Below are 25,260 nucleotides of genomic sequence, written 5' to 3' on the forward strand. Positions count from 1 at the left end.
TGTACGTCGGGTGAGTTTGTTATTGAGTGTATTTGGTTGTGGTTTTTTGTTCAGGAATGGATATGAAAGACCGCCTTAACAGTGTTCGGTTGAGGGCGATGATGGGGGAGACAGCTTTAGAGCTGATTAAATTTCTTCAGCTATTTGGCTTAATTGCCGAGGTCGTGAAGTGCGGTGTGTGCCGTGAACCTATGAAATTGGTTAAAGTTCCGGACTCTCGGACCAGGGACGGATACATGTGGTGTTGCCGGAAAGATGGCGTATGGCGTTCTGTAAGGCGTGGTACTTGGTTCGAGAAGTCTAGATTGGCCATGCGTGAGATTGTGCTTATTACGTATTATTTTTGTTATAGTTGCGGGCAGAGTTTTTGCGCGTTTGAGACTGGTGTGAGTGAGAGGACTGTTTTAGACTGGTATTCCTTTTGTCGTGAGGTGTGTTCCGAATTTATTAAGTACAGGGGTAAGTTGGGTGGGCATGGGGTGCTTGTGGAGGTGGATGAGTCGCAGTTTGGTAAAAGGAAGTATGGGAGGGGGAAGTCTGTGGCTGGTCTTTGGGTGTGGGGGGCTGTTGTTCAGGGGGGTGGGGGTACTGAATGTGTTTTTAGGGTTGTGGAGGGGAGGTCGAAGCCTGAATTAGTGGGGTTAATTGAGGAGTATGTAGAGCCGGGGTCCACAGTAGTTTCAGATGCGTTTTCTTCATATAGGGGGTTGGGTGAGAGGGGATTTAATCATTTAGTAGTGAACCACAGTCTAGAGTTTAAGAATTATGATACTGGGGCTTGCACTAACACAATTGAGGGGATGTGGGGAGCGGTTAAGTCAGTTCTTGGGAGGGGGAAGAGGCGCTCTTCCAACCTTCAGTCTCATTTAGATGAGTACTGTTGGCGGAAGAGTGTCCCAGAGGGCTATTGCATTCTTCGGGTTTTTTTAAGGGCTGTGGGTAAAATGTATAGACCGAAAGTGGTTAGTTAGGGTGGGCTGGGTAGGTGGGTGGGTGGTTTATTTTGTTGTATAGTGTTTGTGTGTTGTATTTTGGAGTTGTGGGGGAGGGGGTTGACGTTTGGGTGGGTTGGGTTTTTATTTTAGTTCAGTATTTTTTCGTTGGTGTGTGTGTGTGTGTTTTTGTATGTGTGTGTGTGTGTGTGTGTGTGTGTGTGTGTGTGCGTGCGTGCGTGTGTGCATTTGTGTGTGATTGTGGTGGCCAATCTAGTTTGTGGAGCTGGAACTTTTTTGAGGTAAGTTCCGTTTTTTTTTTTTGGTTATTTATGTATGTTTTGTGTATTGGGTATAGGTTGGAAACATCCGATCTCACGCGTCGGCTTTGACCCGTGACGTAAGGGACCTACACATTGATCTGTAGCGTAGCCCTGAATACGAGGTTAGGTTGGGAGTTTTTTTTTTGGAATGCGGCCGCGGCAGCGGCCGCCTATGATTCGAAAATATTGATTTGACACTAATGAACATGTATACGTAATATGAAGCAATTTGATGAACATATTGATCTGTAGCGTAGCCCACTTGAGGTTAGGTTGGGAGTTTTTTTTTGGAATGCGGCCGCGGCAGCGGCCGCCTATGATTCGAAAATATTGATTTGACACTAATGAAGCCTGTGGGGGGATGGGGGGGCACTGCAGACTCCCCCCACCGCATAACGACACATGATGATCAAATTTTGAAAAAAAATGAAAAATTTTTTCCGTACCTGCTAAACTGCATAAGTGCCGATGTATGTAGGTGTAAGGGAAGCTTTCGTTTCTTAGTTTTCTATTGGGGGATGTGATCGGTAGGTTCTGTTGAGCTATATAGGTTAAGGGAAGTGTCCGATTATGGATAGGAATGTGTTTTTTGGTATTTGGTCAGTTTTGTGATGTTGATTTATTTCGTTGTTTTGCGTGGTTTTGAATGGCGGTCGGTGGCTACATTTCTGTATATTTAGTTTCTCCGCACCCAAAAACCCCTAATTTCCCACGCTTGTCCCGTTACAGTCATTAGGCTTTTTGTGAAACTTGTGTATTTCAGTGTTTACAATACGTATGCGATGTTTTTATATCCGCCATATTGGAATTGTTTATAGTCGTTTCCGCGGTATTTGTGACGTCATGGGTCAAAGCCGACGGGTAAGATCGGACGCTTCTGTATTTCCTTAAAACGTAAGAAACATCTGTTAATTATATTTTGGGGAAAGTTTTTGTTACCTTTAGAACGAGTAACAGTAAATATTCTTTAATTGCAACTACATTTAGATATTTCTGTCTGTGTGTGTGTGTGTGTGTGTGTGTGTGTGTGTGTGTGTGTGTGTGGTTTGTGACTGCAGTCTTAAATATCTTAAGTTTAGGCCGTTTATGTGGGTATAATACACAACTAGACGCTTTCTTAAATTTTTGTACGACTTCTTTCCTGTACCATTAACTAACCTTCTCCCATGTAGAAGTACAACCGTTTGGATGACGTCTTGCCTTTAAAAATTTTTGGCTCAATGTGAACGGAGTGACTCTTTGTGCAATGAAAGCGAAACTGGCATATCAGATCCAGCACGAAGTTGTCTATCTCCAATGTTTAATTGTGCTGAGTAAATCAGAAACTGGAGAACGTGATTTACATCAGGACATTTGTCAAAAAAATTGACGTTCGGTAAATCGCTCTAGCAAAACCGCTTCAGACTTTAACATATAAACACAACAACGAAAATTGTTTCCTAAATTCGGTTTTTTCCGTCCGGAAGTTACGTGTCACGTAAACATAGCGTGTCAGTGTCTCCCTACACGTCTAGTAGGCACAATGCTTTGCCACGTAACCAAAATTCCACACCATGGTGAGCTGTTAAGTGCTGCTGCTTTTTGTCCGAAGAAACAAAGCGAAAGTTGTGCCTTTACGGAACCAGTACCATCAGCATTTCCCCATATAGCACGTGTAGCTGTTACGAGGTTACACATTGTAGCAAAGGTTATCCATTGTCGCAGCTAGTTAAGTTACACTTTACGTGACAAAAGTCGTGGGATAGCGATGTGCACATATACAGATGGCGGTGGTATCGGGCACACAAGATATAAAATGGCAGTGCATTGGTGGAGCTATCATTTGTACTCAGGTGATTCATTTGAAAACGTTTCCGAAGCGATTATGCTCGCACGACAGTAACTAACAGACTTTGAACGCGGAATGGTAATTGGCACTATAATCCGTTCATCATAAGAATAAACCTGATGTAAACATTGCACTATGTAGTCTTCCGCGTTTGCTGGATCCTAATTGGATTTCCGTTTCACGTGGGACTGCAGCCAAGCTGTCTGGAGTACTGTCAAGCACGATAATAAGGGTACGTTTTGTGCTGTGCGTTACGCGCACATCGACTTAGCGACAATACGGGACAACAACTTTACCGGCGCATTTAACTTGGACGGCACTGGCCGGTCAGCTGGTACAGCTACCCTGCAGTGACGTGGCCAGCTGCAGTTCACACATAAAGAGACGAGCAGAGGAGCAATACAGCTTCGAATGTCATTTAATTTTTAAGCAGAATGAAATTATACAATGCAAATCTCCCACAATACGCTCCTTAGACGACTAGACGAAAACCGCAACACTTATCGTTTTTAGCTAACGTACTATTGTAATTAAATACAAGAATGATGAAAATTCCTGCCATAAACCACAGGGTAATTTTTCTGCATAAGTTGTGTGTAACGTAAGAGAGTGTTGAAGGATTTCATCGTATAGTTAAATATTGAAGCCACTGAAGATATTACTTACAATCAGTCGTCTGGCAATCTCTTAGCTACTTCCTTATCCTAATCCGAGAAATATATTTCAGTCCTTGAAGTGTCACCTGCTACGCTGATAGCGAGCCTATTACCAACATAATCTACGAAGCCAACGAGGCGCAGCATTTTTTCTTCTTTTACGACGAGCCGTTCTACATGCTGCCAGCGCTCGGCAGTGGCGTGTGAAAAATCTGCGTGCGTTAGTTCCAGTACGTCTGGCAGCTTAAGTCTCGTTACTTCTCGGTCCAAATCCCGCAGCTTGGCTCCATATCAGTTCTGTTGGGTTCATATTGTAATGGTGCAGTAGCAAATGTAAAAATACAGCATTTGTATGATGTGCTCGGTGCTGTGAAAATGTTTTTCACGCTTCTACGATACTTACCTACCTCTGGGGTATAAAACGATGGACATGGTCCAAATAAAGAGGATTTAATTTTCATTTTTGCCTTAAAAATTAAATTGTTATGTTTTCTTAATTTTATCAACTTTTATGAACAGTCTTTCATAAAATACCGATAATTAAGAATTTGTATTTGAAATGGAAACAGGAATTTTGCGTCCACTATGTAATTAGGAACCAGAAGACTTGCAGTATTCATTAAAAAAATGATGACGAGTTTTATAGTTACGAGCTCTAGGTATTTGAAATTGAACGAGAAAAAAAAATCATCTGGCTTGATTCGTACCTAAGCGCGAACAACCGCATGTTGTTCAGAGTCCAGTATGCTACCGACTGCGCTTTTTTCTTTCTTTTTTTTAATCTCATTTTGTTCTATATTGATCGTTGAATTTGTTCGTGGCGGACGTCCGATGACACTCGTTCAGGTTGTTAGTTGATCCCTTCACTCAGTTTTGTTTTATTAAGGAGGGTATCTAAACCCTCTGACCGAACACGCTGAGCTACCGTGCCGGCTCGCTAAATGTTCGATGATGGAATCGCATGCTACTGACTGCACTAAACGTTCGATGTTGGAATCGTTACAAACTACGTTACATAGCTCCTTAGACGACTAGACGAAAACCGCAACACTTACCGTTTTTAGCTAAGATATTATTGTTATTAAATTCAAGAATGATAAAAATTCCTGACTTAAACCACACGGTAATTTTTCTGCATAAGCTGTGAGTAACGTAAGAGAGCACTGAAGGAAAACTTCAAAGGCGGTTATCTCCATAAATTTATGAAAAACATTAAGTACAGCCTACTTCTCGGCACTTTATAACATATTCCAAGTGTGTGTTTCACTACGCAACAGAAAGCAGCCTCAGCCATTTTCATACTGCGCATTAACAGCGCGACAATCAGAGCACAACACTGCAGGGGCTGTGACTGCACACGATTTTTAAAATAAAAACTACGTAACTAAAGCGCGATTAGGTAAATCGGTGATGGCTGTTAATACATTTGAATATCTTAAAGTTTCACTTAACGTAACTTAATAATAAGATATCTAGTACACAAGTAGGACCTATTTCAAAGAGCGTAACAACACCGGTGTACGTGTGCTACGGCTTCTGACCAATCATCGCGTTTCTGTTTGTTTACATCAGGTTTATTCTTATGTTGAACGGATTATAGACGCTGCGACGTTCCAAATTGGAAACTGTTAGGAAATTCAATGTTGCGAGATCCACAGTGTCAAAGATAGTGCCGAGAATACTAGATTTAAGGCATTACATCTCACAACGGACAACGCAGTGGCCGACGGCCTTCACTTCACGACCGAGAGCAGCGGCGTTTCCGTAGAGTTGTCAGTGCTAATAGACAAGCAACACTGAGTGATCTGACCGCAGAAGTCAATGTGAGACGTGCGGCGAGCGTATCCATTAGGACAGTGCAGCGAAAGATGGCGTTAATGGGCTATGGCAGCAGCGACCGACGCGGGTGCCTTTGCTAACAGCACGACAGCACCTCTACTGGGCTCGTGACAATGCCGGTGGGACCCTAAATGACCGGAAAACCATGGTCTGGTCAATTGAACCCCTAATTCAGTTGGTAAGAGCTGGTGTTGGGATTGCAATGTGGCGCAAACCAAACGAGGCCATGGGCTCAAGGTGTCAACAAGGTACTGTGCAAACTGGTGGTGGCTGCATGAGGGTGTGGCCTGTGTTTACATGAAATGAAACCTATTATTGACTGGAAATGGTTATGTTTGGCTACTTTGAGACCATTTGTAGGCATTCATGGACTTCTTGTTCGCAAACAAAGATGGAATTTTTATGAATGACAATGCGTCATGTCACCGGGCCCCACTTGTTCGCCATTCGCCATTGGTCTGAAGAACAAAGCCGGCCGGTGTGGCCGTGCGGTTCTAGGCGCGTCAGTCTGGAACCGCGTGCCCGCTACGGTCGCAGGTTCGAATCCTGCCTCGGGCATGGATGTGTGTGATGTCCTTAGGTTAGTTAGGTTCAAATGGTTCAAATGGCTCTGAGCACTATGGGACTTAACATCTATGGTCATGAGTCCCCTAGAACTTAGAATTACTTAAACCTAACTAACCTAAGGACATCACACAACACCCAGTCATCACGAGGCAGAGAAAATCCCTGACCCCGCCGGGAATCGAACCCGGGAGTTTAGTTAGGTTTAAGTAGTTCAAAGTTCTAGGGGACTGATGACCACAGATGTTGAGTCCCATTGTGCTCAGAGCCATTTGAACCATTTGAAGAACAAAATGGTTCAAATGGCCCTGAGAGCTATGGGACTTAACATCTGAGGTCATCAGGCCCCTAGAACTTAGAACTACTTAGACCTAACTAACCTAAGGACTAACACACATCCATGTCCGAGGCAGCATTCGAATCTGCGACCGTAGCGGTAGCGCGGTTCCACACTGAAGCTAATAGAACCGCTCGGCCACACCGGCCGGCGTCTGAAGAACATTCTGGACCATTGGAGGAAATGATTTGGCCACCCAGATCGCCCGACACCCGACATGAATCCCATCGAACATTATGTAATCGAGAGGTCAGTTCGTGCAGAATGTTCTGCAATTATAGATGGCCATAGAGCCAGCGTGGTTCAGTATCTCTGCAGAGGACTTCCAACGACTTCTTGAGTTCATTCCGTTTCGAGTTGCTGACCTACGCCGCGCATAAGACATGATATTAGAAGGTCACGTCAGTGTTTATGCGTGACCCTCTTTAGGCAGCGGTACCAGCTAATAAAACTGTCCCGTTATGCTGAACCATAGGTTACATGGGCATCGTCTTGCAATACAAGCAAGCGTAGAAATTCGTTTCTGCCAGTAGTTGTAGTCATACTTAAGATGTAATACTTATGCTCATACGGCAATGTATTTGCCGTTACAGTATGAGAATTAATTTCATGACTGCCAATAAGAACAACGTTAAAAAATTCGTGGGACAAGGAGAGGCAGGTTCCTTTTAATTACTGCAACCTCCATGCGTTTGAACCTGCTTACTGTAATCATGCCTAGCACACACTTTACAATTTTTATTCCCCACGCTTTTTCCCCCATTTCGATTCAGTACCTCCTCCTTAGTTATTCGATATACCATTCTAATAGACAGCATTCTTCTCTAGCACCTCATTTCAGGAATTTCTGTTCTCCTCTTCTCTGAACTTCTTATGGAGTACGTTTCAGTACCGCACGAGATTATACTAAAGACAAATATCTTCAAAAAAGACTTTATGACTCTTAAATTTACATTAGATGTTAAAAAATTTCTCCTTTGCAGAAATGTTTTTCTTGCTATTATGAATTTTATATCCTCTCAAATTTAGCCTTTACCCTTTATTTTGCTGCCCAAATAGCTAAATTGATCAACTACTTTTAATGTTTCATTTCCTCATCTAATTCCCACAGTATCGTCTGATTTAATTCGCCTCCAGTATATTCCATTACCCTTGTTGATGTTAACTTTAATAAACACTTTTCAAGACAATAACCGTACAACTCATTTGCCCTTCTAAATCATTTGCCGTCCCTGTGAGAATTCCAACGTCGTCGGCAAACCTCATTGTTTTATTTGTTCTCCCTGAAGTTTAATTCCCTTCCAGATTTCTGGTAGTCCCCACAACACACTCAAAACTTTCACTAAATATGTAATTGCTATAAAATGTAGGTTTCTTTTTCTTCAGTCTAGAAACGCCATAGGGTCAGTATCGCCTTGCACGTTCCTACATTTCTTCGGGACCCAAACTGACCTTCCCCGAGGTCGGTTTCTACCAACTTTTCCATTCTTCTGTAAACAGTTCATGTCAGTATTTTGTGACCACGACGTATTATACTGAAGGTGTGGTAGTATTCGCACCTTTAAAATGTAACAACATATAAAAACGTGTAGCATCGATATACGAGTATGAATAATAAATTCGATTGCTTGTCGTAAATTCTGATCACGTTTGTTGACTTTACATACAATCACCGCATACTCTGAGTAACGACAAATCACCAGTTTGGAAAGAAGAAAATGTTGAAGTGGAAGCAAAAAGATCTAGAATCCTTACAATGTACTACGGTGATCTGTGACAAAATTTCCGGACGATATACTGAATTTTTTTAGCATCACGGATAGTGATAAGTTTCCAATTTGGCGTTCCGTTCTTCAAGTTCTCTGAATTAGGATTCGCGTAGTTCATACTTCTTGGATTAGAACTGCTCTCAACCAGAAATACGGTTCGAAAGATGTGGTGCAGTACATCGTAGTGGTATGTTCCTATGGGACCAAACTGCTGAGGTCATCGGTCCCTAGGTTTACACACAACTTAATCTAACTTAAACTAACTTACACTAAGTACAGCACACACACCCATGCCCGAAGAAGGTCTCGAACCTCCGACGGGGTGAATCGCGCGAACCGTGGAAAGGCACCCAAGACCACGCTTTCGCTCCGCGCGGCGGTGCAGCACATGAATGACGTTGTAAATATAGGCATACTGGTAGCGTCGGTAGCATTGTTAGCGAAAGAAACATAAATGAATGTATGAAAGAGTAACTGGTTTTTGTTTGTTTAGTTGTTTTGCACTTAATTAGAACCGCACATCGTTCTTTGTTAGTCCATTGTGCATTTTATATCCTTACAAAATATAAACCGCATTTTATAAGTAGAAAATATTATCTACCCGTGTAACGTCTGCACTTTTATGTAAACAAAGCAGTTACTTTACAAACAAGTACAGTTCACATGTACATGTACAAACACAAAAAGCCTACATAATTGTTGTTTTGTAGTCAGTAGAACATTCTTCATCATGATCAAAGGCAAGAGTTTCGTGCTACTATTGATAAATGCAAAAGTTGTTTAGCAATAACAGAAACTTGTTTCATATAACCTCCATAAAGCAATTAAGCCATGTTTGATATGTTTATGTTTTGCATTTTTTTTTAATTTTACCTTTTTGAGGAAGTGACATTTTCTAGCAGTATATGAGAAATCTGTATTTTTTTTAATTTTTACTACAACATTCCTCAGTTTCACGGTACATATCAACAGTTTTCGAATGAAACCTGTATTAAACAATAACATTTAATTTTGCTATAATTTATGATTATTTTTAAGTAACAGACAGGGGGGATAACTATGTAGACCAAAAAACTTCCTTAGGTTATGCGGCCGGCCGGAGTGGCCGAGCTGTTCTAGGCGCTACGGTCTGGAACCGCGCGACCGATACGGTCGCAGGTTCGAATCCTGCCTCGGGCATGGGTGTGTGTGCTGTCCTTAGATTAATTAAGTTTAAGTAGTTCTAAGTTCTAGGGGACTGATGACCTCAGAAGTTAAGTCCCATAGTGCTCAGAGCCATTTGAACCATTTTGAACCTTAGGTTATGCGGCCCTTTACACAGTATACCCACACACAGTTTCTAGACAGTCACTGCTTCCAGTATCTAGGAGAATCTAGTAAGACACTGATCGTATACGTAAACAAAGCGATCTAAATGAGTTAACGCCCATAAAGGTATGCAACACAATGTACAGGTAACGCAGTTACGATCTTAACTGATCAAAGCTACTAGGAAAACTACCGCTGTTTACCGTTAATTACAGTAGTCTACGGTAGTTTTACAACTCTAGTTTGGATATTTTTTTTCAAACATTAGCGCTCCCGACGTAGCGCTGAGTGCTGCAGCCTGTCTGTCCCCTATCCGCTCGACGCGGTATCGCTACCAGGAGCTGTTTGTAAACACGTGTGTTGAAAGGCCCTGCCGTGGTTCCCCTGGTCGCGCGCCTGATGCAACGACCTGCTGCTCCATGTTATCACCGACTGGTGACCACAACATCCTGCTTTGTCTGCGCGTCCATAAACTGATCCACGTTCAGTAAGACACAAGAAGTTGGCCGCCTCAAAGACTTCAGCCTCTGGAGTACTAATTTGGTGCAAGCTTCGATTGTTGGACATTCTTTTCTCTTCGTTCTAGATCAGTGGTTCCCAATTTGGGGGTAATTACCCATGATGGATAAAACGAAAACTTCTGGGGGATAAAAACCACCGTGTTCAACTGAGTTTCGGTCACGAAAGTAAATTATCTTTAAATACCATTTCTGTTATCGCAGTTTGTGCCGCTGTAACACTGATTGCATAAATCACCAAATATATAGTTTTTAAATACTAGAGATATTTACGTCAGAAAAATGGGGACTAATACATCGCATATTCGTAAGTATCTCTTTAAAATGTTTTTTTCTGAGTAACAGATAGTTCCACAAATAAACTAGAAACTGCTTCATTATTCACTTCGCAGCAATAAACGAACTAATTGATAGCTCAGTAGCTACGTAATGGTTACTCCACTGCTGTAGGGTCTACATTATATTATTATTATTATTATTATTATTATTATTATTATCATCATCATAAGTGGCAGGCTTCAGACACAATGCACTCACAGCCTGACGTTGTCCAATTTCTGCCAGTTCAGATGTAATGAGTCCAGCAATCACAGTGATTTTCAAGCAACAAGTTTAGTTCACGTATTTTAACGTGGTTGATTTTCAGTGGAGGTGCAGGGTGTGGGTGAAGCAAGTTTCGCTAGGGAGGGAAGTAGTGCACAGCAAGCATGTTTTATTACAAGTGTCTACCCTCGATGTCGACAGTTATCTTTCTTTTCCGAGACGGAGTTGTTGGCAGTAATCGCGATGCACTGAAAATTATTTCATCGTTCTATAAAAGAGTGGTGTTACAAATGTTGTGGTCTTCAGTCCTGAGACTGGTTTGATGCAGCTCTCCATGCTACTCTATCCTGTGCAAGCTTCTTCATCTCCCAGTACCTACTGCAACCTACATCCTTCTGAATCTGCTTAGTGTATTCATCTCTTGGTCTCCCTCTACGATTTTTACCCTCCACGCTGCCCTCCAACGCTAAATTTGTGATCCCTTGATGCCTCAAAACATGTCCTACCAACCGATCCCTTCTTCTAGTCAAGTTGTGCCACAAACTTCTCTTCTCCCCAATCCTATTCAATACCTCCTCATTAGTTACGTGATCTACCCATCCTTATCTTCAGCATTCTTCTGTAGCACCACATTTCGAAAGCTTCTATTCTCTTCTTGTCCAAACTAGTTATCGTCCATGTTTCACTTCCATACATGGCTACACTCCATACAAATACTTTCAGAAACGACTTCCTGACACTTAAATCTATACTCGATGTTAACAAATCTCTCTTCTTCAGAAACGATTCCTTGCCATTGCCAGTCTACATTTTATATCCTCTCTACTTCGACCATCATCAGTTATTTTACTCCCTAAATAGCAAAACTCCTTTACTACTTTAAGTGTCTCACTTCCTAATCTAATTCCCTCAGCATCGCCCGATTTAATTTGACTACATTCCATTATCTTTGTTTTGCTTTTGTTGATGTTCATCTTATATCCTCCTTTCAAGACACTGTTCATTCCGTTCAACTGCTCTTCCAAGTCCTTTGCTGTCTCTGACAGAATTACAATGTCATCGGCGAACCTCAAAGTTTTTACTTCTTCTCCATGAATTTTAATACCTACTCCGAATTTTTCTTTTGTTTCCTTTACTGCTTGCTCAATATACAGATCGACTAACATAGGGGACAGGCTACAACCCTGTCTCACTCCTTTCCCAACCACTGCTTCCCTTTCATGCCCCTCGACTCTTATAACTGCCATCTGGTTTCTGTACAAATTGTAAATAGCCTTTCGCTCCCTGTATTTTACCCCTGTCACCTTCAGAATTTGAAAGAGAGTATTCCAGTTAACATTGTCAAAAGCTTTCTCTAAGTCTACAAATGCTAGAAACGTAGGTTTGCCTTTTCTTAATCTTTCTTCTAAGATAAATCGTAAGGTTAGTATTGCCTCACGTGTTCCAACATTTCTACGGAATCCAAACTGATCTTCCCCGAGGTTGGCTTCTACTAGTTTTTCCATTCGTCTGTAAAGTATTCGTGTTAGTATTTTGCAGCTGTGACTTATTAAGCTGATAGTTCGGTAATTTTCACATCTGTCAACACCTGCTTTCTTTGGGATTGGAATTATTATATTCTTCTTGAAGTCTGAGGGTATTTCGCCTGTTTCATACATCTTGCTCACCAGATGGTAGAGTTTTGTCAGGACTGGCTCTCCCACGGCCGTCAGTAGTTCCAATGGAATATTGTCTACTCCGGGGGCCTTGTTTCGACTCAGGTCTTTCAGTGCTCTGTCAAACTCTTCACGCAGTATCGTATCTCCCATTTCATCTTCATCTACATCCTCTTCCATTTCCATAATATTGTCCTCAAGTACATCGCCCTTGTATAGACCCTCTATATACTCCTTCCACCTTTCTGCCTTCCCTTCTTTGCTTAGAACTGGGTTGCCATCTGCCATCTTGATATTCATACAAGTGGTTCTCTTCTCCTCAAAGGTCTCTTTAATTTTCCTGTAGGCAGTATCTATCTTACCCCTAGTGAGACAAGCCTCTACATCCTTACATTTGTCCTCTAGCCGACCCTGCGTAGCCATTTTGCGCTTCCTGTCGATCTCATTTTTGAGACGTTTGTATTCCTTTTTGCCTGCTTCATTTACTGCATTTTTATATTTTCTCCTTTCATCAGTTAAATTCAATATTTCTTCTGTTACCCAAGGATTTCTATTAGCCCTCCTCTTTTTACCTACTTGATCGTCTGCTGCCTTCACTACTTCATCCCTCAGAGCTACCCATTCTTCTTCTACTGTATTTCTTTCCCCCATTCCTGTCAATTCTTCCCTTATGCTCTCCCTCAAACTCTCTACAACCTCTGGTTCTTTCAGTTTGTCCAGGTCCCATCTCATTAAATTCCCACCTTTTTGCAGTTTCTTCAGTTTCAATCTGCAGTTCATAACCAATAGATTGTGGTCAGAATCCACATATGCCCCTGGAAATGTCTTACAATTTAAAACCTGGTTCCTAAATCTCTGTCTTACCATTATATAATCTATCTGATACCTTTTAGTATCTCCAGGATTCTTCCAGGTATACAACCTTCTTTTATGATTCTTGAACCAAGTGTTAGCTATGATTAAGTTATGCTCTGTGCAAAATTCTACAAGGCGGCTTCCTCTTTCATTTCTTCCCCCAATCCATATTCACCTACTATGTTTCCTTCTCTCCCTTTTCCTACTGACGAATTCCACTCACCCATGACTATTAAATTTTCGTCTCCCTTCACTACCTGAATAATTTCTTTTATCTCGTCATACATATCATCAATTTCTTCATCATCTGCAGAGTTAGTTGGCATATAAACTTGTACTACTGTAGTAGGCATGGGCTTTGTGTCTATCTTGGCCACAATAATGCGTTCACTATGCTGTTTGTAGTAGCTAACCCGCACTCCAATTTTTTTATTCATTATTAAACCTACTCCTGCATTACCCCTATTTGATTTTGTATTTATAACCCTGTAATCACCTGACCAAAAGTCTTGTTCCTCCTGCCACCGAACTTCACTAATTCCCACTATATCTAACTTTAACCTATCCATTTCCCTTTTTAAATTTTCTAACCTACCTGCCCGATTAAGGGATCTGACATTCCACGCTCCGATCCGTAGAACGTCAGTTTTCTTTCTCCTGATAACGACGTCCTCTTAAGTAGTCCCCGCCCGGAGATCCGAATGGGGGACTATTTTACCTCCGGAATATTTTACCCAAGAGGACGCCATCATCATTTAATGGTACAGTAAAGCTGCATGTCCTCGGGAAAAATAGAAATAAGAAGTACTAATTGTCTCATTGACTCACTAGTTCATGGTTTAATGAAATTGCTGCAGACACTGAATATCATTTATCTTTCATCATTTACAAATGGAACTGTGCAAAGGAAGATTAGTTAGGCGCTTATGTTGATAGTTAATAGTGATGATGATATGGTGGGCAGAAGGGAGGGAGAGGTGGGGAGGGGGGGGGGATACTATCTAGCATCTGATTGCACACAAGGGTAATGACCTCAGAAAGGTTGACAACCATTATTCTAGATAATACTCGGGTAATAACAGACAGCAGCACTTCTCCATAGGATTAACCCATCTCTTACAAGGGTTCATACATGCAACACATCACAGATTTTGCTCATTTCTCGCATGACTGTTGTGCACAGTAAACTAGTAATTTACTACGATGAGCTTGTCCAAAGTTTCCGAGGAATCGGAGTTGAAAGGTCAAAGAGCCTGTTGAGTACTATACGAGAGCGCTAGCCGTGGAGCAATGTCATTGCTCAGTTGTCTTAAAAGACGGCAGACTCGAAATCTGCCACGCTGCTTTCCAGTCTCTTCATGTTTTCATGAATCTTCCACCAAACATTTGTAACACTACAACGATTCGTGATTCTTCTCAGAGGAACAATAATGATAGTGTTAATCATAGTGATACATTCATGGCGAAATATAAATCGAGGTATAACAAGGGATTGCGATGAAATAAAACCTTATTTATCGATAGATTCACGCACGTATTAAAGTTATCACAATGAAGTCATTTGGCTTCTTTGTCATCACTGGTAGGCATTTAGGATAGCATTTTTCGTAAAAGTATGAAGAACATAGGACGGACGCACTAGGATCAAGCATGTTTTATGAATGCCGTATTTTGACACGCATATTTGATTTTTAATAATAGAAGTGGAAAACACGTCTCATTAACATTAAAAAGGATAATATTTTATGCAAAACACGCGTATTTAAACATACGTACCAATACCGCAGCTGTCTACTGAAACAGGGAGGAAATAATAATGCAGTCTTCACGGCATGATATTTCTCCTTGGCCATGCAATAATGTAGAAGCACTCTGCAATCGCTCCAGGAAATTAGAAACCGGTTGCGATTACGCTGCTGCTCAATGGTTGGCCCTCTCTTATGGTATCTAATAAGCTCGTAAAATGTTAGGTCTAAACTGAAAATAACAGTAGGGAACCAACACTTTAACAGCGTATGTCTCTGGTAAGCATTCTGGCATTGTTCTTGTTCTCAGCAAGGGTGACCCAAGCTGTTGGGGTTTAAATTACGCGAAGCGTAGAGAAACAAGCTTCCGCCACACAAAACTTTAATTAGGTGTAAACGTGCCTGTTTTGATTTTGGAGAGAGTATCCTTCGTACTGCATTTGGTGCTTTAACTAGTCAAGATGTACTGGAAGTCAAAGGCGAAATATTAGCTCTTGAACAACAGTCCAGTACAAATTCAACTAACATCTGTAATGAAATTATCCTATTAAAGAATATGCAAAGAACCATTACTAACCACACAGTTTTCATTGAAAAGATTGTAAAGCAATTTATCGATTTATCTCACACTTCAATGTAATTCGTAATGAAACGAACGCAAATATCCAAGAACTATTCCAAGGATTCAATGCTGTGCGTGCACACTTAAAACACTTTTTTGTTAAGGGTTACTGATAGTTTATCTAATGCTAGAATTGATGCCTTTACCTTAAGAACAGACTTAGAAAGTAGTTCAAATGATTGTTTGAGCAGTGTATTAATACATACAGAACAATTTTTACAGATCCTACTATCAATTGAACGAAAGCTAGATGCAACATATACTACGATTTACCCTGTTAACTCTTATGATTTAGATGCTTACAACAAGTTAACCACCACACACTCTTTAATGATTGAAGATGAATTAACTGTTATTGTTTCTATACCCATTGCTACATCAGAGCATAATTTTTGAATGTATAAGATTTATACTTACCCTGTGAAATGGAGACAGGCAAGTATTCATGTTAAGTACGTACGAAATGATTATCTTTTGATCAGCAAGGATCGAAGATATTTTGTGTTCCTAAATGTAAACGATTTGCATATGTGTAAACGTAGTCGTAAGTTAATTTGCCCTGAATCGGCAGTATTCTTAGATAGTAGAGTGCACAGCTATGAGAAAGAATTGTTTATGAATCATCCCCCAACATATGATTGCCCTAGAATTTTGATGCATCTTTATCATCCATTTCTTAAACGAAGTTCTGAAGGTATAATTTTCTCATTTAACTCCACCCTTGATGCCACATTTACAAGTAAAAATTATGATACACTTGAGGTACCCTTTACACTCAAATTGAATAATAGTGGATTAATCTTGAATACCATACATTGTGATTTATCATGTGAACTGTTTGATATGGCTAGTGTATTGCCAACTACATTTCATGCAACTGGACATTTGCCACTAACTAGAATGTTATCTGTTTATTACAATGATTCATACATATTAACATATGGAACGCATTCCTTATCAAGCTTTTCTAAAGACAATGATTTAATTTAGGATATCCATGAAAATGTAATTTCTTCCAATACAAGCAGCAAATAGAATTAAGTCCTTCGATTCATCCAGTAATGTTAACGCATACTTGATTGTCAGTATTGTGTTTTTATTGCTTTTATTAATCTGGCTTTTGTCAACAGCATTTTTCATGTATGAAATTGTCATCCTGAAAGCTCGCTTCTCTGTGTCTGCAAATGAAACACATGTTGCAATGCCTTCTGATGCCACGAATGGCGAAATAGATTCATACCGCCCAGGAGGTCGTTTTGAGCCAAGCCACCTATGGTTGCTCTTTTTCTCTGGGGGGAGTGATGTAAAGTTCTACGGGTTGCACGTAGCCGTACAGTACGTAATACGCGCTCGCCAGCCGACCTATCTTGGAATGCTGACAATTTGCTAGGTCAGTAGACGAGTGTCCGTCCGCAGTGTACTACAGGAGAGTAAGCCACTGGCCGCCGTCCGCAGCGCCCCATATAACTAGCGCGGCCTCGGGCGCGACTACGTCTCTTTTCTTAGCACACCATGGAGCCTTTCGATACGACCGCAATTAGCCGGTCTTAGGATGTCAGACACAGTGACGATGGGTGCGCGTAGCGTGCGTGTTTTATAATCAGTCTTTTGTTAATAAACTGTTTAAACTTACTTCTCGGTGTTCGCGTATTCTGTACCTCAGGGACCCACTGCTTACGAATCCAGACAAATATTTCATGTAATTATCATCCGGAGGGTAACAACACAAACAACCTCCCTATAAATAAATTCGGCTGCACCATACATTAAGCGCTTATCAACAAGTTCCTGTAACGAGAACACGCCATGTTTAACAACAGTGCTAAACTCTACTGTGAACGCAGTCTTCAGTGTTGTTTTTTTGCTATGTAGCCCCAACGATAGAGAAACGCAATCAGTTAACAAACAAATGCTCCAAACTCATTGGACACTCAAGACCTGTTATCAACTGAAACATTATTTTTATTTGGAAATACTTAGTTTACCGTTGGCATAATTTTGAGCTCAAGTATTTGGAACTCACCAACATAAACATTTCAAATACGCTTTATGATCAAAACTATCCGGACACCTATCGACGCCGGCCGCTGTGGCCGAGCGGTTCTAGGCGCTTCAGTCTGGAACCGCGCGACTGCTACGGTCGCGGGTTCGAATCCTGCGTTGGGCATGGATGTGTGTGATAGCTTAGTTAGGTTTAAGTAGTTCTAAGCTCTAGGGACTGGTGACCTCAGATTTTAAGTCCCATAGTGCTCAGAGCCATTTGAACCTATCGACGAACATTAACGTGAGGTGTGTTCATCATTCGCCTTTATGACAGCTTGAACTCTGCTGGGAACACCTTTTGTGAGGTTTTTGATTGTCTGTGGAGGAATGGCAGCCCATTCTTCTTCAGGAGCTGAAACCAGTGGTGTTGGACGCTTGGGCATGGAGCGAAGACGCTTGGGCATGGAGCGAAGCCGACGTTGTGACTCGTTCCACAGCAGTTCTATTGGGTTCACGTCTGCAGCACTATGGAAATATCAGTCCATTTCAGAAATGTTGTTGTCCACAAACCACTGACTCAAAGCCACTGCTTTATGACAGGGTGCATTTTCATGCTGGAACAAACAGTCATCGTCTCCGAATTGTTGCTCTCCCGTACACAGTTTAGTTTACTCGGCTGTAAAATGTGTTCATGTACTTCAGAATTTAGTGGTTGCTGAAGTGCAATAAGTGGACCACCCCTTAACCACGGTAAACACCCTAATAGTGCTTCAGAATTTAGTAGTTGTTGAAGTGCAATAAGTGGACCACCCCTTAACCACGGTAAACACCCTAATACTCCAACTCCATCCTCCTCCACGCTTACTCCGAAACCGCGCTGCTGCTATGGTCGCAGGTTCGAATCCTGCCTTAGGCATGGATGTGTGTGATGTCCTTAGGTTAGTTGGGTTTAAGTAGTTCTAAGGCTAGGGGACTGATGACCTCAGATGTTAAGTCCCATAGTGCTCAGAGCCATTTGAACCATTTTTCCTCCACGCTTCACTATTGGCACTGTGCATGATGGCACCTAACGTGCTCCAGAAATTCGCGCAGTTCAAACTCTTCCATCGGATTTCCACAGGGTATAAATTCATCACTCCAAATCACTCATTTCCAGTCATTCACTGTCCATCGGTGTCGCTCTTTACTTCATCTCAAACGTCGTTTAACACTGAATAGAGAAACGTTTGGCTTATGACGAGCTGCTTGACCATTGTACCCCGTTCTCTTTAACTTCCTAAACGCAATCATTGTACCAGCTGCGCTGCTGGTAAAACTTTCGAAGTCACAAGTGATTGCTCGAAGCTCTCTGTTCGTCAGCGCATGAGCTATGCCTGATCTTGTTTTATCTGTGTTTGTTTCTCCCCATTTACACTTAACGATCACATCATCAGCAGTCAACTTGGGCAGCCTTAGAAAGGTTGAAAGGTCGGTGATGAATTCGTTACTCAGGTGACGTCCAATGACTTGTCTACGGTCAGGGTCACTGAGCTCTCCTAACAGACCAATTCTGCTGTTACCGCTTCTCTGCCGATAATACTATACTCCCCGTTTCCTTTTATATTGGCGGGGGCATCTCTCTTGATATCTTTGTGGCCACTTCCACATTACGTAGGGGTACACGGTGACATTTTATCGGATAATGTACCGCAGTAACAGTTCAATATCTCCAACAACTGACTGTACATCAAGTAGAGAGTCTTTTATTGTACGGCCAATGCGCATAACATCGTACTCCGAGATAATGAAGAAACTATATTTTTTTATAAACGGAGTGCTGTGGTTTCTCGGACAGTATCGGAGAGATTTTGGAAAGAGTGGAGTAGTGATGAATTGGCTGTTCACATTCGGTGATATTTTTGCTGGTAAAATTGTAACGAAATTTGCCTAGTAGAAAAACTGAGTCTGTTGGGATAAGTGGTACTTTAATTTTCCTAATTGCGAAAACACACAACGATAAGATAGAACCTATGCTGAGGAATCACCATAGACTTCACATTTAGTACGTTTCCATGTCTTAAACAAAGACCTGAACTAACCGGCCGGAGTGGCCGAGCGGTTCTAGGCGCTACAGTCTGGAACCGCGCGACTGCTACGGTCGCAGGTTCGAATCCTGCCTCGGGCATGGATGTGTGTGATGTCCTTAGGTTAGTTAGGTTTAAGTAGTTCTAAGTTACAGGGGACTGATGACCTCAGAAGTTAAGTCCCATAGTGCTCAGAACCATTTGAACCATTTTTTGAAGACCTCAACTCTAACAAGCTGTTTCCCAGGCACCTGTTGTCTCACTTAACGTACGAAAAATTTTCAGTCACAGTAACGGACAGGAACTGTTTCTAAAGTTACTTCATTGATGCTCACAACATTTATTTATCGTGTTTCAGAAGCACTTGCGTTTTGTTTAAACAAACGATTTAATTGTTTAATGGCTTTCAGGAGTTCTTTCAAACAGAAGTATTAGACAGGCCAACGATGGAAAACCTTTATTGCTGAAAATATCTTATTCTTATGTTTTTTAGTGTGGGAAATCCAAATATGATACTTAAAAAACGGTATCACCCACAATTCCTTCACATTTTACAGTTAAATTTATTAAATTAAGCGATTTTAAAAATATTTAACAGGTTTTATGCAAAACTTCCTGGGAGATTAAAACTGTGTGCCCGACCGAGACTCGAACTCGGGACCTTTGCTTTCGCGGGCAAGTGCTCTACCATTTGAGCTACCGAAGCACGACTCACGCCCGGTCCTCACAGCTCTACTTCTGCCAGTATCTCGTCTCCTACCTTCCAAACTTTACAGAAACTCTCCTGCGAGCCTTGCAGAACTAGCACTCCTGAAGGAAAGGATATTGCGGAGACATGGCTTAGCCACGGCCTGGGGAATGTTTCCAGAATGAGATTTTCACTCTACAGCGGAGTGTGCGCTGATATGAAACTTCCTGGCAGATTAAAACCGTGTGCCCGACCGAGACTCGAAGCAGAGCTTCTGTAAAGTTTGGAAGGTAGGAGACGAGATACTGGCAGAAGTACAGCTGTGAGGACCGGGCCTGAGTCGTGCTTCGGTAGCTCAGATGGTAGAGCACTTGCCCGCGAAAGGCAAAGGTCCCGAGTTCGAGTCTCGGTCGGGTACACAGTTTTAATCTGCCAGGAAGTTTCATATCAGCGCACACTCCGCTGCAGAGTGAAAATCTCATTCTGGAAACATTCCCCAGGCTGTGGCTAAGCCATGTCTCCGCAATATCCTTTCTTTCAGGAGTGCTAGTTCTGCAAGGTTCGCAGGAGAGTTTCTGTAAAGTTTGGAAGGTAGGAGACGAGATACTGGCAGAAGTAGAGCTGTGAGGACCGGGCGTGAGTCGTGCTTTGGTAGCTCAGATGGTAGAGCACTTACCCGCGAAAGGCAAGGGTCCCGAGTTCGAGTTTCGGTCGGGCACACAGTTTTAATCTGCCAGGATGTTTCACATCAGCGCACACTCCGCTGCAGAGAGAAAATCTCATTCTGGAAGCTTTAATACAGTTATAATAATTTAAAAATGAGGTGTAATGAATCTAGATGACGTTGGTAGCACTGCTGATAAACATTTGCTGCCAAAAAAGTCGATTTTATTTTTGTGTTAACAGATGGTGTTTTGTTTACTGTCAATCCAACTTCATTTTCCCTTTTCCTGTACATGTGCTCAGTACAATATCTAATCATGTTTGTAAAAACTCTGCTGACAGTTTTTGTTATATCTGCGGTGAATTTGTGATTAGAAGACACTAAAGAAACATTACATACTCTTTGAAAAAGGTTTATCTATCATTCTTTGTATCTAAACTTGGTGATCAAGATAAATCTTGGGTGGCGCATAAGGTATGTTATGTGTGTGTTGAAGATCAGAGAAAATGGTCCAAACAGGAGATAAAAGCCTTTAGATTTACTGTTCCTATGATACGGAGGGAGCCAAGAAATCATTCCGATGATTGCTACTTTTGCAGTGTTGATATTACTGGTCATAATTCGAAAACCAAGAAGGTAATAAGCTACCCTAACCTTCGGTCCACCATCCGACCAGTAGGGCGTGGTGTAGACTTGCTGGTTCCTGAACCACCAGATGATTTAAATTCTATTCCAACAGAAGTATTTTCTGATGTACAATGTGATTTAGATGAACCAGATGATGATGAATTCCATTTTAATACAGAAAATCTAGAGCTCAAATTGTTTGCTCAGACCGAGCTAAACGATTTGGTTAGGGATCTGGGCTTAATGAAAGAAAAAGCTGAATTGCTTGGCTCTAGATTAAAAGAAAAGAACTTGTTGGCAGTTGGAACCAGTGCATACATGTATAGAAAGAAAGATCAAGAATTTTTCAAGTTTTTTCAACAAGAAGGTGATTTAGTGTACTGCTCAGACATTCCCGGTCTGATGAATGAGTTTAGTATTGAATACAAAAAGGAAGACTGGAGGCTGTTCATTGATTCATCCAAAACTAGTTTAAAGGCTATTTTATTACACAATGGTAACATGCATGCATCTATACCTGCTGGACATTCTGTACATATGAAAGAAAGCTATGAAAATCTAGAAATAGTGCTAAATAAAATAGGCTAGTCTGCTCGTGGTTGGATGACATGTGGCGATCTAAAAATAACATGCACGCTCCCTGGTCAGCAAGGTGGCTTTACCAAATTTCCGTGTTTCTTGTGTGAATGGGACAGTAGGGCTAAAGATCAACACTGGTGCAGAAAGAACTGACCTGTGAGGGAGTCTTTAAAACCTGGTGAGAAGAACATTCTACGCAAAAACCTTGTAGATCCAAAAAACGTACTCCTACCACCTCTACGTCTAGTTAGGCCTAATGAAATAGTTTGTAAAGGCTTTGCCTAAAGATGGACCATGTTTTAAGTATCTCTGGCAAAAGTATCCACACATTTCAGAAGCTAAACTAAAAGAACGCATCGTTGTCGGACCTGACATTAGAAAATTGATGTTTGATGTTAACTTTGAATCCACAATGATCTTAAATGAGAAAGAAGCATCGGTATCATTCAAACAAGTCGTTGCAAAGTTCTTAGGACATGAAAAAGACCCAGAATATGTTTCTATTATAGCTACAGTGTTAAAGAAGTTTAAAACTTTAGGATGTTTAATGAGCCTGAAAGTTCACTTTTTGAAAGGTCACCTTGATCACTTCCCGGACAATGTTGGAGATGTTAATGAGGAGCAAGGAAGATAAGATTTTTTATTTTGCAGTCAAACAAAACTAAATGTGACATAAAAGCGGAAAAAATGAATTAGGAAAAGTGCAATGATCGTATTATTTTTTACCTTTGCGTCACAGCTGACCATTACTACTATTATAGATATGTTTCTGTAGTAGTTCTAGCAGTCAAACTGCAAATGCAGATCTCCGCTCTTATCCTTACGAACTATTCAAATTACAGTTTCCTAAGTGTACTGGCAGTACGCTACAGTTTTTGTTTACCAAGGCCGTTGGAACACCAACATGATGGGGGACTACCGTTGGTCACTTCACCGAGAAGTTCAGCAAGCGACTCATAGTAGAAACTGCTACACAACAAACTTCAAAGAAAAAAGAAACAAAACAAACCAATTCCAGCCGACAAGTGAAACGTCTGTTAACACATATCATTGTTTTAAGTAGCTTACTGTAAATACAAACCATGCGCTTATGTTGGAACAAAGCACGTCTGTTAACACATATCATTGTTTTAAGTAGCTTACTGTAAATACAAACCATGCGCTTATGTTGGAACAAAGCGTTTCATTAATTTCCCCGTTTACCGAAGATTTTTATATTATATAGTAAAAAGCATATTGCTCGAAAACTATGGGTGATACAAAAAACTAAGGCTAGATTTGGATTCAGCTCATAAAAATCTATAAAGATCAGCTATCAAAGCAAAAGAAGTTTTCAAAAAAAAAAAAAAAAATTCGTTGGCCTGTGTTATTATTCAACATTCGTTATTCCGAAAATATAGATAAGTGAAGTGCTTATTTAAACTTTAAAAGACCCAGCTCGTATGTAATGTATCAGTGCATAGGGTTTCTTTCCTAAGAGCGTCTGCGGTCTACCAACTGAAAATCAGTGTAACCGATACAAGTAACATGGGTTCTAAACCCACATAGGCTGCACTTCCTTTTTACTTGTACTCCATTTTACATTGCGTTTTTGTAATTAATGTAAATCAAATACTACATTTACGTAACTGAATCGAATAAGATACTTAAAATTTTAATGAAATGTGGGTTGAGCAGAAATCGCAACAAATGTTCCGATTTTAACTGAATCTGGAAGATAAGATTTTTTATTTTGCAGTCAAACAAAACTAAATGTGACATAAAAGCGGAAAAAATGAATTAGGAAAAGTGCAATGATCGTATTATTTTTTACCTTTGCGTCACAGCTGACCATTACTACTATTATAGATATGTTTCTGTAGTAGTTCTAGCAGTCAAACTGCAAATGCAGATCTCCGCTCTTATCCTTACTAACTATTCAAATTACAGTTTCCTAAGTGTACTGGCAGTACGTTACAGTTTTTGTTTACATGTGAAACAACACGTCCGAACCACTGAACAAACGATCCAGCGTCAAAATCGATCGTGAAGTCACCAAACACATGCAATCAATAAAGGAATGGCCGAATTTGATGTCGTTCGGACTTAGATCCGCGGGTACACTACACACGTCATGACCTCACGCCGTGTGCCGTTAATGCTGGAACAAATACTATTGTGAAACACCGTTATACTCACGCCAGTCGTCACAGCTGGTGGTGACGACAGCTATAGCCACGATGAAGACAGCTGTGGCGATGGGAGCGCTAGCCATGGCGAAAGACTTTCCTTGTGGCCACTGCTGCTAAGTGACCCACGTTCTGCAATAGGCCAGTCTCTGAAGTCGCATATATAGGCGCGGCAAAGCAGTCGGCGGTCGCACCTGCGCTGTGTGATTCCCCGACAGCTGGCAGCGGGAAGTGCTTCACGGCAGTCTAGCTCACTGGTTATCTTTACAGCCGCTGAATGCCAGAACACAACAACTTCATCCACGTAGACACCTACTGTGGCTTAGTCGTCCTCCTAGAGGGCGAATCTTTCCGGCCTAGCATATTGTTTATAACGATATCGTTTTGACTCATTTCTCGTTTTCATTTAAAAGACGTTTTGGTTGGAGAAAGCCGCGGCCGTTTTCATAAATTTTACTGTAGGAAATACTGCAACCATCCACAAGCTTTCTGAAATTGTTTTTATTATACCCTCGCTAGTTTCGGACCTGACCCCATCGTCAGATGGTAGCGACGACTTGCCGCGCGTGATTAGCCGAGCGGGCACAGTCTACCGCCGGCAGTGCTGCGAGGCGGTCACGCGCCAGAGCGCTGCGGGCGAGGCGCGCACGGTGTGTTTGTGTTTACTTCGGCCGCTGTAAGTGCCGTTTTCCTTCTAGACCACCATGGCGCACAACTATCGGAAGAAGACATTACGTTTCAACTTTTGTTCCGACTTCGCCCGACCCAAGGCCCTGGAGGTAGAACGGTTTATACGCGATGAAGTTAAAATACCACCAACGGATCTAATTGGTATCCACTTGTCCATAGTTAGCAGTACCGTCTACGTCAAAATGATCAACGATGCGGCGTGCGACAAGGTGCTTCAAGAGGCAAAACGTGGACTGCGCTTCTGTCATTCCGACGGCAACGTCGGACCCGTTACCGTCGATCACGCAGGTCTCGGCACACGGAC

General features: G+C 41.5%; 1 protein-coding gene across 1 annotated transcript in view; it reads right to left on the reverse strand.

The window, feature by feature from the left end:
• LOC124794920 overlaps positions 1–24,402 on the reverse strand; it is a 37,187-nt gene extending 12,785 nt beyond the window's left edge. Inside the window, exon 1 of the mRNA XM_047258624.1 lies at positions 24,277–24,402. Coding sequence (XP_047114580.1) covers positions 24,277–24,352 — 76 coding nt within the window. The 5' untranslated portion in view covers positions 24,353–24,402. The remainder of the gene's footprint in view (positions 1–24,276) is intronic.
• Positions 24,403–25,260: the final 858 nt, after the last annotated feature.

This window comes from Schistocerca piceifrons, chromosome 4 (assembly GCF_021461385.2).
Source record: "Schistocerca piceifrons isolate TAMUIC-IGC-003096 chromosome 4, iqSchPice1.1, whole genome shotgun sequence".
NCBI lineage: Eukaryota > Metazoa > Arthropoda > Insecta > Orthoptera > Acrididae > Schistocerca > Schistocerca piceifrons.